This window comes from Callospermophilus lateralis, chromosome X, assembly GCF_048772815.1.
Source record: "Callospermophilus lateralis isolate mCalLat2 chromosome X, mCalLat2.hap1, whole genome shotgun sequence".
Classification (NCBI taxonomy): domain Eukaryota; kingdom Metazoa; phylum Chordata; class Mammalia; order Rodentia; family Sciuridae; genus Callospermophilus; species Callospermophilus lateralis.
In genome coordinates, this window is record NC_135325.1 from 48,205,181 (window position 1) to 48,220,469 (window position 15,289).

The window sequence follows — 15,289 nt, forward strand, 5'->3', positions numbered from 1 at the left end:
CCCAGTTACCTATTTCCTCCAACTAGTCCCTACCTTCTAAAGTTACCACCAGCTTCCATAGGGTCATCAGCTGGGGATCATGTCTTCAACACTTGAGTTTTGGGGGACATGTAAGTGTCCACTCTGAAATTCTGCCCCCCCCGCTTTTTCTTTTCAGGTCCCAGAGTCATTAAGAAATGCTACATGGCAGAGATGGGGAAGAGACAATTCAAGACTGTTATTAGATGCTACAAAGGTAAGATTAAGCCAGTACATCTACATATAGTAGGAAAAGTGTGCAAGCCCTTATAACATTTTCCAATTTATACTACATATGTTTTATATTTCCCAAATAATTACCCATTTCACATTTTTCTAAATACTGGCACGAAGGTATGTTACGGTTACTAGAAATGTAGAGAAAAATCTTGATATTTTTCTACCCCTGGAGAAATCTATCTGAATCTCTTGAGATCAGTGCCAACGGGACTAACATTTTTCAGAACGCTTTTATACAAGTAATGGCAGCTTGTTGACACTTAAATTTATCCTGGTAATTTGTACCTGATATATGGAGTGCTGTAGTTTTTCAAGTGAGTTAAGATTTTCAGATAGCAGAATACCAAGGGATTCTAAGCTTATTAGAGTCCATGGGGTAAGGGATGCTGAGTTTACATGTTGATGAGGGTTATTTTTCATTGCTAATGTAAGTGAAAGACATCTTTAAAAATTCCCAGTGCTTTAAAATGAGACACGTAAATCTCCATGATAGAAAAAGACTGAAAAATTATAAGATGGTCTAAATCCTTGGAACTTCTGTATTTTTTCTTTCTGATTAATAATTATTTGCTACTAAGGTACAAGGCATTGTTCTAATTTATGCAGAAACTATAGAAATTAATTAGATTTTCTATTATTAAATTAGAGCTTTAAGGGGAAAGTGTGCTTAATCTTATTGCCCATGATACCACTAAATTTATTTATATTTTAGTTTTTTGCTTTGTTGAAGACCTCATTATCTTGTATGTGATATGCAACAAATCCTTTATAAAAGTTGTTGCTCAGCCTTTTAGAGGAAAAAAGTGTCATAGAGAGACATTGCCAGACTAAAAATTACCTTTTGATGTTTTTCTTTTACAAAATACTTTAAGGTTGTTGATCTAAAAATCAATAACCCATTTATAGCTATTGCTTTTTGTGTCTCAACTGGTGAGAACAAGAAGTTACTTTTGCTTTTTTTAATTCCATTTTCATAACTTGGACCTGAGCTGATATTGTTATGTGTTATATATAGTATCAATATATGTTTGTGTTTGTAAAGGACTCTGTCCTGGTTTATTAATTACTGATTATTATGAATACTGAAAAAGAATCATTATGTTAGTTAGCTTTATACGCTGTGGCAAAATACTTGAAAAAAACAACTTAAAGAAGGAAAGGTTTATTTTGTCTTATGGTTTCAGTCCATAGTCACTTGGTCCTGTCTCTTTGGGCCTTTTGGTGAGGCAGAACATTATGGCAGAGAGCATGTGATGGAGCATAGCTGCTTATCTCATGGCATGCGGGAAAGAGAGACAGACAGGCAAGCAGACAGGCAGGCACATGGGGGAGGGAGGACGGGTAGAGGAGAGACAGGGAGGGGACAAGGGCAGGCAGGGGACTGACAAGGTGTACCCTTATCAGACATGCCCCTGGTGACCTGCTTCCTCCAACTGGGTTCCACCTCCTAAAGTTTCCACCACCTCCCAATAGCGCCACCAACTGGAGACCAAGTCTTCAACACATGAGTCTTTGGAGGACATTCCAGATCCAAACTATGTCACTGTCTGTGTTCCTAATTAAGTATTTTTTTAATTGTTAAAGCACTTTCAATATTAGCAAGCCTAAATTCTAAGCCTTGTTGTTTGTATCTTGTGAATTATTATAGCAACAACCTAAGGTAAGACAATAAAAAATTTATAATTGGTAAGATAATAGGTAAGGCTAGTTGGGAGATTTGTAGATAATGCTATTTTATAAGCTAACTTAACAAGCATTCTGCAGTATATAAGACACTGTGGTATGTACCATGGGAGATAAAAAGACAAAAAGATACTGTTTCTAATCTTAAGAAATTTACTGTGTAAGAGGAAAGACAAAATGTGCTAACAAATAGCTATAGCACAAGATAGACTGAAATATTAAAACAAAACGTAATATTTCTAAATAAGTACATTAGCCACAATAATAAGAAAAAGTATCAGTTGTGTAAAATCAACATGATAATTGTAAGACAAAAATATATGCACAAGAAAAGCAAGTGATATATAAATTAAATATATATTATTCTTGTTTGCCAATAATAGAGTAATAGATTACCAACTACAGTAGTGAATGACAATAATAGAGACAGATTAAGTCAAAAGTGTAATACAAGTTAAATCTTTTAAATATTAATTTTAAAAGCTATTTAGAGAAAGTGACTTCCATCTGAGTATTTGTTATTTCTCAGTATTCCTTATATAAATTTAGCTATAAGTTAATTCTGAAGGTGTTTTGCTTTACTATGCAAGGCTAAAATCAATGCCTTTGAATTTGTTTTTGGGATATTCATTAGATTACAATGTTGAATCCAGATTTTTAAACTTCTGAAATTCTGTAAAAGCTAATGGGCTGCTTGGTATCATTTTTAACTAGGCTCTCCAGACATGGCCACTGATAGAAAAGAGGAAATGTTGGCATGGTCACGCTGGTGGAGGACTCCACACAGACCCTAAAGAAGGGGTAAGAGAGAATAGCAAGTAACTGGAAATTCTTTTTGAGGATTGTGCTTACATGGAAGATAGGCACATTTAAGAGTATCATATATATTTTGATTGACCCATCAAATTGCATGTTCTTTAATGCAAAACCACATGAACTGACCACATTATATATATAAAATTTTCTTTGGCTTACAACAAACAAATATTCATGACTGACTAAAATGGAAAAGGTATTTATTAACCTAAATATTCTTATTTCTCTAAAATAACATTGTTTGACTTTGTTATATAATCTGCCCTTATCAATAAATAGACAAATTAGATTTAGCATTTATAAATACCTTGCAAGTTTGTGTGTTTGAAGGTTAATATTTTCTCTGTTATATACTTAGATCTTAGAATATTCCATAGCTTTATAGTAAATCCTCTATCCTGATCCATCTATTTAATTATCCATATTCTTTATCATTATCATTATCATTGTACAAAAATGTTAACCAGTAGGGCTGCTGAAATAAAAAGGTTTAATTGCTCTATACTTTTTCACAGTGAGGGAAAGTATCATTGGAATACTGTTACATATTTCCCCATCTGGCCCTTTTTCTTTGAATTCGCCTTTATTTTCTTCTTCTTTCTTGACCCAACCAGTGTGTGTGTGTGTGTGTGTGTGTGTGTGTGTGTGTATGTCTCTCAAGTAGAAATGTTTTCAGAGTTGGTAGTCAAGTGAACAGATTTTATGTAAAATTGCTTTATAGATTGTAGAGATCTAAGTAAATATTAGTTGTTATTGGTAGGAACCAATTGATACGAGTAAGTTTTCTAATGAGTTTCTTCCTCTTTCCTTCATTTCTAATGCAACTTTTTTTTTAATTTCAAGGAACTCAAAAGCGTTTTACATTCATGTTTTTATCCCATTTTTGTATATTACTATCCTTCATGGCTGTCTTTAAAAACAGCAAAGTATCATAAGAGAGAATTTTTAAAAATTAGCCAAGTAGTGAGATTTGTTTATCCATGTGTTTATCTTTGGCATGATACTTGATCATTTTCAGGATCATCTGTCCCCAAGGCCTCTGAAGGATAGTTGCTATTAATGGTCTAAATATAACTAAGGATATGTTGACTAAGGAAGGACAAGTAATCACTTCTCTTTAAGCTCAAGCAACTTCAGGACAAGTTCTTTTCCAATAGAATAGAATAAAGCAAAAATTATTGTAATACTTTATATTTGATCATTATTCTTTTATTCTTTTCCCCCTGCCATCTTTGTGTTAATTTAATCTTGTTAGCCAAATAGAATCATAATAACATTTAGAGGTTATGCCAGAAAAGAGGTAATATGGAGTTGTTAAGAACCTGAGCTCTGGAACCAGACTGCCTGGATTTGAATTGTGGCCCTATCACTGTATAATGGATGGACCTGCGCAACTTACTTAATCTCTGTGCTTCAGTTACCTCATCTATAAAATGAGGATGATGATAACACTAAAAGGTATTTAAATGAGTTAATTCCTCACACCACATTAAATTTCTCAAATAGTGCCTAGCACACAGGAAGTATTCAGTAAATATTAACTGCTGTTATTATAATAATGTGAGATTGTAAGGTCTATCCTTTACCATAATCCATTCATTTACAAAGCATGTATTGAATACTTGCTTTGTGCTGAACTCTCTGCTGTGTACAGGAAATACAGTGATGAACAGGACAAGGTCCCTGCTGTCTAGAAACTTAACATTTTAGATGACAGAATATCTAAACTACCATGTAGAAGTTTAATCAGTCTGAGAAATAATATATTTTACCTTGAAATAAACTGAAATCTCCACTGCTTCCTTTTTATTCATTTCAACTTGTGTATTTTTAACAACTACTAATCAGAATAACATATCTCAGAATTTATTTCAATCATCTATTTAGCCAGTGTGTCTATCATAAAGGGTTTGTGAAAAAGGAGTGATAGTTTCAATATTTGAATACTCCTATTTTTAAAATAGATGAACTAAGGAATTATTTGTTTTGTAATAGAACTTTAGGATTTTGGAGTTTTATTCTTAAATTTACAATTTTAGTTATATCTCTTTGTAGGAGCATCTGTTAGTGAATTTATTCCTGTGTTCTTAATAAAGACACAATGCAGATCTTAATGAAGGGCCTACCTTCTTTTCTTTCTTTTTTTGTGGTACTAAGGTTTGAATTCAGGGGCATTCTACCACATCCAACCCTTTTTCATTTTAATTTTGAGACGGGATCTCTGTAAGTTGCCCAGGCTGGCTTTGAATTTGTGATCTTCCTGCTTCAGCCTCCTAAGTAGCTGGGAGTACAAGTTTGAACTACCATGCCTAGCTAGACTACTTATTTTTCACTAAGAACTTTGCTTGACATAGTCTTTTTTTATATTAGAAATACTTCTTCTTTGAGTGGATACAATCTGAAGTCAGTATTGCTAAGAAAGATTAGCCACTATTACTGAGAGATTACTAGAGCAATCAGAGAGCTTTGGTACAAATCTTGATGTAATCAGAGGAAGTGAAACAGCAACTTGGAGTATTTAAAATTGGAGGATTTGAAAAAAAATGGAATAATGAATCTCTAGGCTTGTTAAAGTGATTGTGCACACAGATGAGACACAAGAATACCTGGATGACATGGGCAGGCTCTTTTATAACCTGATTTTATACAGCATCAAGCAGCTCTATGATCTTTATTTGATTTCTCAAATTGGCTTCCTTTTGGGATAAAGAATTCACTGACTGGCCAATATGAGCATCAGTGAACTTCGTAGGTATTTTTTTATGGTAAATTAAATGGATTGTCAGGTACAAATCCATTTCAGGTATAGCATAATCCATTTTTCTCATAGCCTAATCACTACTGGTTAAGCTTTTCATTGAAATTTCAGACCAGCAGAGCTTGGAAAATAAACTGAGTTATAGAGAAAAATAACAGTAATTGCAAAGCCTTTACTGACAGTTTGTATTTTCTTCAACCATCCCAAACTCATATACCATGTCCCTAAAAATGTAGGGAAATTTTCCAGTCACCCTCTTAGTTTTTCAAGTCAAAATACTACTGAATTTGCTTCTTTTTTTTACCGAACTTTTATCAAGTCATTGTTATCTCTAACAGCATTGAAGTAGTTGTTTTAATTTTTAAATTTTTTCAGTTGTTTAAGTAGGACACATACCCCCATTGTTTTCATTTTTTATATATATGGTGCTAAGAATCGAACACAGTGCCTCACATATACTAGGTGAGCACTCTACCACTGAGCCACAACCCCAGCCTTAATTGTTTAATTTAAGTCACCAGTTTGAATTGAGGAGACAGTTCTCTTCCCTGGACAGTTTAACCTATGCCTGAAATTGTGCTAGATTAATTTTTTAAGAAGAAGATATTCAGCATATAGCCCATATTTTTACAAAACAGATACCGTTCTGAAATTGTTTTTGTAGTCTTTTTTCTTATCACAAGTTTTTTCCCAGGTAGTTTCTTTCAAAACCAATTACTTGCTTTCTGTGAGTTAGTACATTTCTTGCTATTAAAATTTAGAAATGTCTGTAAAGCCAGAATTCTTGGATAAATTCCTCATCAACTAAGGAAAAGGTGATTCTTCTATCTTTGTCAAAAGCCCATTTCCTCTCTTCTTACTCTTTCATTTTCTTATCCAAGCCTAAATGAGCTTTGCTCCCTTGAATGGAGTTGAGTTCTTGGTGGGAAAATTTGCTGTGCTTCATGCTTGAAAATCTTTTCTGGTGAGTGATATCAAGTTACCTACCTGAGAGGCTGCTTTCTGAAAGTTCTACCATGTGAAGCACTCTGGATGTTTTGATTTTTTTTAAAGTTCTTGTTCCTAGTCTACATTATTATTAACTATAAAATTTCACTTATGACACATTTGGCCATGAAACTTCTCTTCTGCATGTCACACTGTTAAATGAAGCACTGCCACATGTAATCAGTACAATTTGTGACTTTCTAATTATACTCTATTGAGTCAGGTACTTGCAATTTTATTTATGTACAGACATGTGCCTCACAATGAGGTTTTGTGAACAAGGGACCATATATATGTACAATGGTGATTCCGCAAGATTCTAATGAAGTTGAAAAACTTCTATTGCTTAGTGAACACATAGCTTAAGAAGAGTCAAGAGAAAAGGAAACTACAGAAGAAGAAAAGAAATAATCCTCAAGAAAATTTGAGTGATGGGTTTAGCAGAAGTTTGCAGACTGAACAAGCTCCTTAAAATGTTTGAACGCATGACCCCAACATTAAAAGGTTTTCATTAAGAGAAAGGAAGGTTCATGGTGTTTTATATCTGCTTACAAACAAATCTGTGATTAAAAAAAGAAGCAAGCCACCATAGACATATTTCTGATAAAAAATTATATCTCCTCAATAAGAGCTTCAGGCAGGTCCTTCAAGGAGGGATTTCAGAAGGAAGCATTGTTATCATAGAAAGATGACAGTTCCATGGGTGTTAAATGCATTGCCCCTGAAGACCTTCCAGTGGGACAAGATGTGGAAGTGGAAGATTTGGTGGTCCTGACCCAGTGTAGGCCTAGACAAATGTGTGTATTTGTGACTTAGTTTTTAACAAAACAGTGTAAAAATGTTTAAAAAACTTTAACATAGAAAAAGCTTTTAGAATAAGGATATAAATAAACTATTTCTCTACAGCTATATAAGGTATTTGTATTTTAAGCTAAGTGTTATTACAAAAAAGTTAAAATAACTAAAAAGCATATAAATTAAAAAGAGTTATAGTAAGCTTAGTTTATCATTAAAGAAAAATATTTTTATAAATTTAGTGTAGCCTATTGTAGAGTATTTATAACATCTACAGCAGTGTATAGTAATGTCCTAGGCCTTCACATTCACTTACCATTCACTCACTAAAACCCAGAGCAACTTCCAACCTGGGAAACTCCATATTAAGAAACCTAGACAGTTGTACCATTTTATGTATCTATTTATTTTTATATTTTGTGGTGCCGGGGAATCAAACCCAGGGTCTTAAGCATTACAGGCAGCTATAGGTGTTCTGTAGGTATACTCTACAACTGAGCTACAGGTGTACCATTTTAAAATCTTTTAATATGTACTTTTACTATACCTTTTCTATGGGTAGTTATGTTTAGATACACAAATAGTTACCCTTGTGTTATAGTTACCTACAGTATTCAGTACAGTAATCAGCTGTAAAAGTTTGTGGCCTGGGAGCAATAGCTGTACCATTGTAACTTAGGTGCATAATAAGCTAGCCCATGTAGGTTTGTTTAAGTACATTCCATGAGGTTCACACAGCAAAATTGTATAACATTGTATTTCTCAGAACATATTCTTATGACTATATTTGTTTTGGGCCTTTTGTGTGTAATTGTGCTGATCTGTCTTCCTGTGTAGATGTTCCTTTCATTATTTCTTTTAACCTATCCAGCTTTGTGAGATTATTTCTTTTAACTTGTCCAACTTTGTTAGGCTTTGGAGCTATATATTAATATGAAATAAGTGAATATTTAAAAAATCTGTCAAAATTTTTGGCAGGGGCTGATGTTGTGGCTCAGCGGTAGAGTACTTGCCTAGCATGTGTGAGGCCTTGGGTTCGATCCTCAGCACCACATAAAAATACATAAATAAAATAAAGACATTGTGTCCAACTACAACTAAAAAAAAAGTTGTGGCAATTTCTTTTCCTTTATTTTTATTTTTTTTTTCTTTTTGCAGTGTAGAGATTGGAACCCAGGTTCTTGAGCATGCTAGACAGCCGCTCTGCCACTGAGCTACATCCCAATCCCTTTGGTAATTTATAAATTTATCAAGTATTAGATGTACATCCAGGATATTTTTATGAAGATTTTGTTCTTATGTGTTTGAGAATAAATAAATTAATTGAGTGAATATTTATTGAGAATTGTTGCCAACATCAGTCAAGTTCTTTTTTTTTTTTTTTTTTTTTTGGCACCTGCTTTTTTTCTCTTGGGCCACCTTGTTTTCAGTTACTTTCATTTCCCCTGACAGCTCTCTGACGTTACTAAAACTTTTTCTTTTAAACTCATTTCTAAAACAAAAAAGCACAATAGAAATTTGTTATTATTCAAGGATCTTAGTGAGCCAATTCGAATTTCTTCTTTTGTTACCCTTATTTTTTTTCCTGAATCTAATTACTTTCATGTAATTGTGGCTGTCTTAATTCCAGTATATAGTTGAGACCTTTCTTTAAAAACCTTCATTTCTCATACTGACACAGTACTAGTTTTACATTATAATGAAGCTTAAAATGTTAGTTCCATGTGTTAAATTTGAGACTATTTAGCTATAGCAAGAAAGCCATGTTGTATTCATACTGTTAGCAGGGAGGAAAGTAGATTGACTTCTACTTTTGTGGGCCTTTAAAAAATATTTCCGTAGCATTTACTTTTAGAGAGTTTTAGTTTCATGGTATGATCATCACCATTATATTTTAAAAATAATTTTAAATTCAATTTATTATGAAAATGATAAACAGAAAAATTAAATTTCATGATTTCTGCTTACATATAAGAAAGACTTAAAGAAAAACTATTACAATATCTTCCATTAGTTACTTCAGGAATTTTGATCCTGGGAGAAAAAACTTCATTTCCTTAAATCATTGCTTCATTTATTTTCCCTATACTATCATGCTATTACTCTTAAGACAGTATTTTCTCATATAACCCAATTTCTTGTCATATTCCTTGACCATTTCTTGTATTTCCCATCCTCTCTTTAAAAATGTGGTCTTACAGGCCTGACATGGTGAAATCAGTGCTGGGCAAGGCCACTCAACTCCTAACATCAGGCCAAAACTCATGGGATTCTCAACCACTGGATTTCCATTCCGCCAGTTGGCTGACTGCCTCTTGCTCCTCTTCCAGCCTCGGGCAGCAGAACTGGGAGAAGAATTCTGCCCACTGTGAGTGGGGCACCAGACCTTGCACAAAGCTTTGTCTCAGAGCCCAATGCCTAGCCAACTATGGTGAGAACCACCGCTTGATAGACACTTGAAGTCTTATATACAGGCCTGAGCTAACAGATGGAGCCTCTAGACCAGCTCACACGCCCAGTGGAAGCCTGTGCGTTTGCAGGGCAGACTGGAGTTTTGGCTGTATTTCCAGCCTTGGAGTGGACCCAGGACAGACCTACCCTCCCCCCCAAGATTGTGCAGGGCCTTGCAGCTGTGAAATTGAGAGGGAGCCCAATTTAGCATCAGCCTTAGGGGCCAAGAAACTGTCTCCGCCACGTCCCCCAACTTTGGGCAGCACAGATATTGCCAGGCCAGTGTACACAATTGGGCTCTAGAGCTGCCCCAGCACCAGGCAGAGACTTATGCCCCATGTGTCACTTATATCACTCCCAGCTGCATCATGGACCCCGGTTTACCCCTGAGACCATGCAGGTCCTTGTCACTGTGAGACCCAGGAGCAAACCAGCTTAAGGTCAGCCTAGGGGACCAAGGGACTGACTTCAGTAACACTACCCAGCCTCAGGCAGCATAGCTTGATGTGAGACTCTAAGCTCTGGGGTAAGACAGGTGGAAAATACAAGATTTTACCCTGAAACTCTATACTGGGCTGCTGAAACCTAATGCTGAGCAGATCCCAGCAGAATCAGTATTGCTAAAATATCCATAGTACCCAGTGATGCATAGATTCAATGCAGTCCCTATCAAAATACCAAAGGCATTCTTCACAGAACCAGAAAATAAATTCTAAAATCCACATGGAACCACAAAAATCTGAATAGCCAAAACCATCTTGATCAAAAAGAACACAGCAGGAGAAATTATACTACCTAACTTCAGAATATACTACAATGCTGTGGTCATCAATACAGCATGTTATTGGCATAAAACCAGACACATAGACGAATGGAGTAGATTAAAGAGCCTAGAAGTAAACCTATACATCTACAGCCAACTGATTTTTCACAAAGGTGCTAAGAACATATATTGGAGAAAGGACAGTGTTTTCGAAATTGCATATCTACATATAGATTAATGAAGCTATACCTCTGTCTGTCACCAGTTACAAAAGTCAACTCAAACTGCATCAAATAATTAATTGCAAGACATGACACTACTAGAAGAAAATGTAACAAAACACTCTAGTACATTGAAATGGACAAGGATTTTTCAGACAAATCCCCAAAGCAAAAAGGGACAAATGGGATTACATCAAGCAAAAAATCTTCTGCATGGCAAAGGAAATCATTGATGGAGTGCAGAGACAACCTACAAAACAAGAGAAAATATTTGCAAACTGTACATGTGACAATGGGTTGCTATCCAGAATAAATAAGGAACTCTAAAAACTCAGTAGCAGAGAGAGAGAGAGAGAGAAAAGAAAAAAGCAAAAATATGAGCACTAGATCTAGATAAGCCTTTCTCAAAGAAAATATACAAATGGGGCCAACAGGTATCACTCAGTATTATTAATCATCAGGGAAATGCAAATCAACATTTCCTTACAATCAGCTATCACCCCACCCTGGTAAGAAAGGCTATTATAAAAAAGATTAAAGGTGCACACCATTGGTAGTAATGTAAATTCATTCAATCATTGTGGAAAACAGTATGGAAATTCCTCAAAAAATTAAAAACAGAATTACATATGATAGAGAAATCCCATGCCTAGGTTTGAATACACAAAAGAATAGAAATCAGTATATCTGCACTCCAAGGTTCATGGTAGCACTATTCACAGTAGCCAAGAAATGATAACAGCCTAAGTCTCCATCAGCTGATAAATGGATAAAGACATTTTGGTACATATACAGCAGTGGAATACTATTCAGCCATAAAAAGGAATGAAATTCTGTCATTTGCATTAACATGGATAGAACTGGAAATCAATCATTATGTTAAATGAGATAAGCCAGGTATAGAAAGAGAAGTACCACATGATCACTCATGTGGAATCTAAAAAAAAAAAAATTGATCTCAAAGAAGTTGAGATAGAATATGGTAACCAAAGGCTGGGGAGAATAGAGGGAAGGTAGGAACTGGGAAAAGTCAATCAGTGTGTATCTAAGTTACAGTTATGTAGGAACAAGATGTTCTGGTATACAGTTTATTGAACAATAGGGTGATTATAGGTAATAAAAGTATACCATACATTTCAGAAAACTAGAAGAAAGAATTCTGGAAGATTTTACCATAAATAAATTATACATGTTTGGGAGATTTTTACTTGAATTAAACATTACACATTACATACATGTATTGAAATATCACATTGCCCCATTAATATGTATAGTTTTTGTACTTTAATGAACCAGTTAAGAAATTTAATTTAAAAACAACAACAAAAGAAGAACATGGTCTTAAAGAGGTATGTATACTATTGGTGTTATCTGTTTATACCCTACTGAATTGGAGTGAAAAGTGTTGCTAATTCAGTCCCAAGCTAACGGCTGGTCTCTTTCCAGTTTTAAATAATCCTTTTGTCTTTCAGGATTACCCTTGGGTGTCCAGTATGAATTAACTGAGGTAATTTTGAAAGATGGTATATTATCTTTCAGGATCTTTATTGAGGCCACCGATTTTATTTTACTCTTATACAACAGGAGTAAGTTGGTTTAAATTTTCTTTAAAAATGTGCCTCAGTAGCATCTGAAATGCCTCATTGATTTGGCCTCCACTTTTTTTAAAAAAAGACATTATTTTTCAAACTTTATAGTTTACCTAAACTATAGCTGAAGTCATGTCCTTTACAGCTTAATGGACTCATAATGCATGATTACACAACTTCAGAACCCATTTTGTTAAATGAAGTGGTGACATTTTATGCACTATTAAGCCAACTAGAATAATTTTCTTGCTCTTAGCCATAACTTCTCTGTGTCCTTATTGAAAAAATTCTGGGGTGTGTTGTAGAAGGTTTTGACAGGAGAGAGTGTTTCTAAAGATATGTGGAAACAGGGCCTTTTTACCATTAGTCCATCAAGAAAAATATGGCAGAAAAAAATTCATGCAATGGGAAAGTGGTTGAAATGCCCCAGTTTGTGTTATAATGCATTAAGTTATATTTATTTTGTAATAGTTCGATTGGAAAAATGAATTTTAAAATTACTGCCTTATTTCCTTTTTTAATGCCTTACCAGTTATAAGAGCACTACTGTGTGTCTGTGTGTGTGTGTGTGTGTGTGTGCGCGCGCGCGAATGTGTGTGTGTGTGAAATAAAGTATTAAAAACTATACTTTTAGCATTTCATATTTGTGCCATCTTATTTATTTAAAGCATTTCAGGTTGGTAGTCCTTCTGTTTTCAGTACAATATGAACAGTTTTATTTCTGTTATGTTTTGCACAATAAACTGCCTAAAAGACTAGCAAAATAATTTTCTGAGCCCTATGGGGATAATCATAATATAAAAGTACCCTGTATTATATAATGTACTGTCTTGGGTTTCTTATATGTTGACAGTTTTCCCTATTCCTTGCTGTGAAAATATACTTGAAATTGTATAACTCTTTCCCCTTTGAAATTAATTAATTTTTTTCTTATTATGTGTAAATTATAGAAAATACAAGGAACCAAAAAGAAAAATATAAAAAATTATCAAAGATTCCACCCACTCCAGCTACTGTTGTTAACACTTTGGGGGGGTCTTGCTTTCTGGATCCGTTTGTATGTACATGTGACTCATTCATATGTCATGTTTTTTCCCCACAAAATAAGTTTTTTATTCTGTTTTTATCCATTTAACATGTTTTTGCGTCACTACGTATATTTCTGAATGAATGTGTTTTGTTATATGTATTCACTCTAATTTGTTTATGCTATTCTACAATGTTGATCATTTACACTATTTCCAATTTTATTTCTATTAAAACAGCATGAACATAAACATCCTTCTAACTAAATTTTCATTCCTTTATGCAATATTCATTGAGTACTTACTGTATGTCAGCCACTACATTTGGTACTGGATTACAACTGTGAGTACAAAACACAGAGTTACTACTCACATGGAATTTAAATTCTAGCAGGAGAGTGGATGTCAATCAAGTGATCATACTGCTATATAGGTAGATTATAACTGAAGTGGATCCTTTTGAAAAGGTTGTAGGGCTGGGAAGGGATGTATTGCAAAAAGAGATTATTCTAGACACAGTGAACACTATTGCACAAAGACCCTTTAGCAGGAGGGATTATGGCATGTTAGAGGAACTAAAAGAAAGCCAGTGCAGCAAGTGCAGTGCTATAAGTCATGACTGAAAAGGAGTCAGGGACCAAGCTAAGCAGAGCCTTGTAAGCTATGTTCTTTATTCCAAGAATGATTGGATGCTGCCTAATGGCTTTAAGCTGGAAGTGCTATCTGATTACAGGGTGAATTTATTAGATCGGGAACAGAGTAGATGCAGGGAGACAATTTAGGAGGTCATTGCAGTGACTGAATCACTTGAGTATTGATGATAGCTTGGTGGTATGTTGGTGGTAGGCAGATTCAAGAGATTTTCAAGAGGTAAAGTTGATTCAACTTGGGGCATATTTTAAAGATGTTTTTAGCATAAGTTCCCAGAAGTTGAATTTTTGAGACAAAGGGCAGAATTATTTTAAAGGCTTAAAATAGATATCAGATTGCTTTCTAAAATTATTTCAGAGTACTCTTCATTAATAGTGCATTAGAATGCTTATTTCTGTACACCATCACCAGCAATGAGCATCATCTTTTCTTTTTCTTTTCTGAAACTTTTCCAGAAATTGAGTTAATATTTCAACTTTTTGAATGGGGACTTTTATACCAAGTGTAATGATGTAGTGTGTGTGTGTGTGTGTGTGTGTGTGTGTGTGTGTGTGTGTGACACACACACATCCTTATTTTGGTTTTAGGAAGTATGGATATGATTCTTTTTGCGGGTGGGCAATTGAACCCAGAGGTTCACTTAACTACTTAGCCACATCCCCAGACCATTTTTAATATTTTACATAGAGACAGGGTCTGTCTGAGTTGCTTAGGGCCTCACTAAGTTTCCGAGACTGACTTTGAATTCGTAATCATTCTGCCTCAGCCTCCGGAGCCACTGGGATTGAAGACATGTGCCACCATGCTTAGTTGGATATGATTATTCTTCATTTGGAGGGGTGGGTTACTATGGATTGAACTCAGGGGTACTCAACCACTGAGCCACATCCCCAGCCCTTTTTTTTGTATTTTTTTATTTAGAGATAGGATCTCACTGAATTGCTTAGTGCCTCGCCATTGCTGAGGCTGGCTTTGAACTCATGATCCTCCTGCCTCAGCCTCCCGAGCAGCTGGGATTACAGGCGTGCGCCAACACACCCAGCTTGGATATGATTCTTAACATTCCACCTCTAAAGCCGAAACCAAAACCAAAAGACTTAATGGAACTGTTGCCCCAGGAAGATGGAAAAAAGAAAAATGTGAGCTGAATTTAGGGTAGATTGATTATGACTGGAAAATTGCATTTTTGTTGACATTTTTAATAACCACCTCTGTTTAATATAGCCAATACCAAAACCCCTACTTTCCTAAATGCAACATTGTAATTTTTCTTTACCATGAGTTTGAACCTA

At 34.9% G+C, this 15,289-nt stretch overlaps 1 protein-coding gene across 1 annotated transcript in view; it reads left to right on the forward strand.

Moving 5' to 3' along the window:
* Abcb7 (ATP binding cassette subfamily B member 7) overlaps nt 1-15,289 on the forward strand; it is a 103,513-nt gene that overhangs the window by 41,484 nt on the left and 46,740 nt on the right. The window contains exons 2-3 of the mRNA XM_077106700.1: nt 158-235; nt 2,656-2,742. Coding sequence (XP_076962815.1) covers nt 158-235; nt 2,656-2,742 — 165 coding nt within the window. The remainder of the gene's footprint in view (nt 1-157; nt 236-2,655; nt 2,743-15,289) is intronic.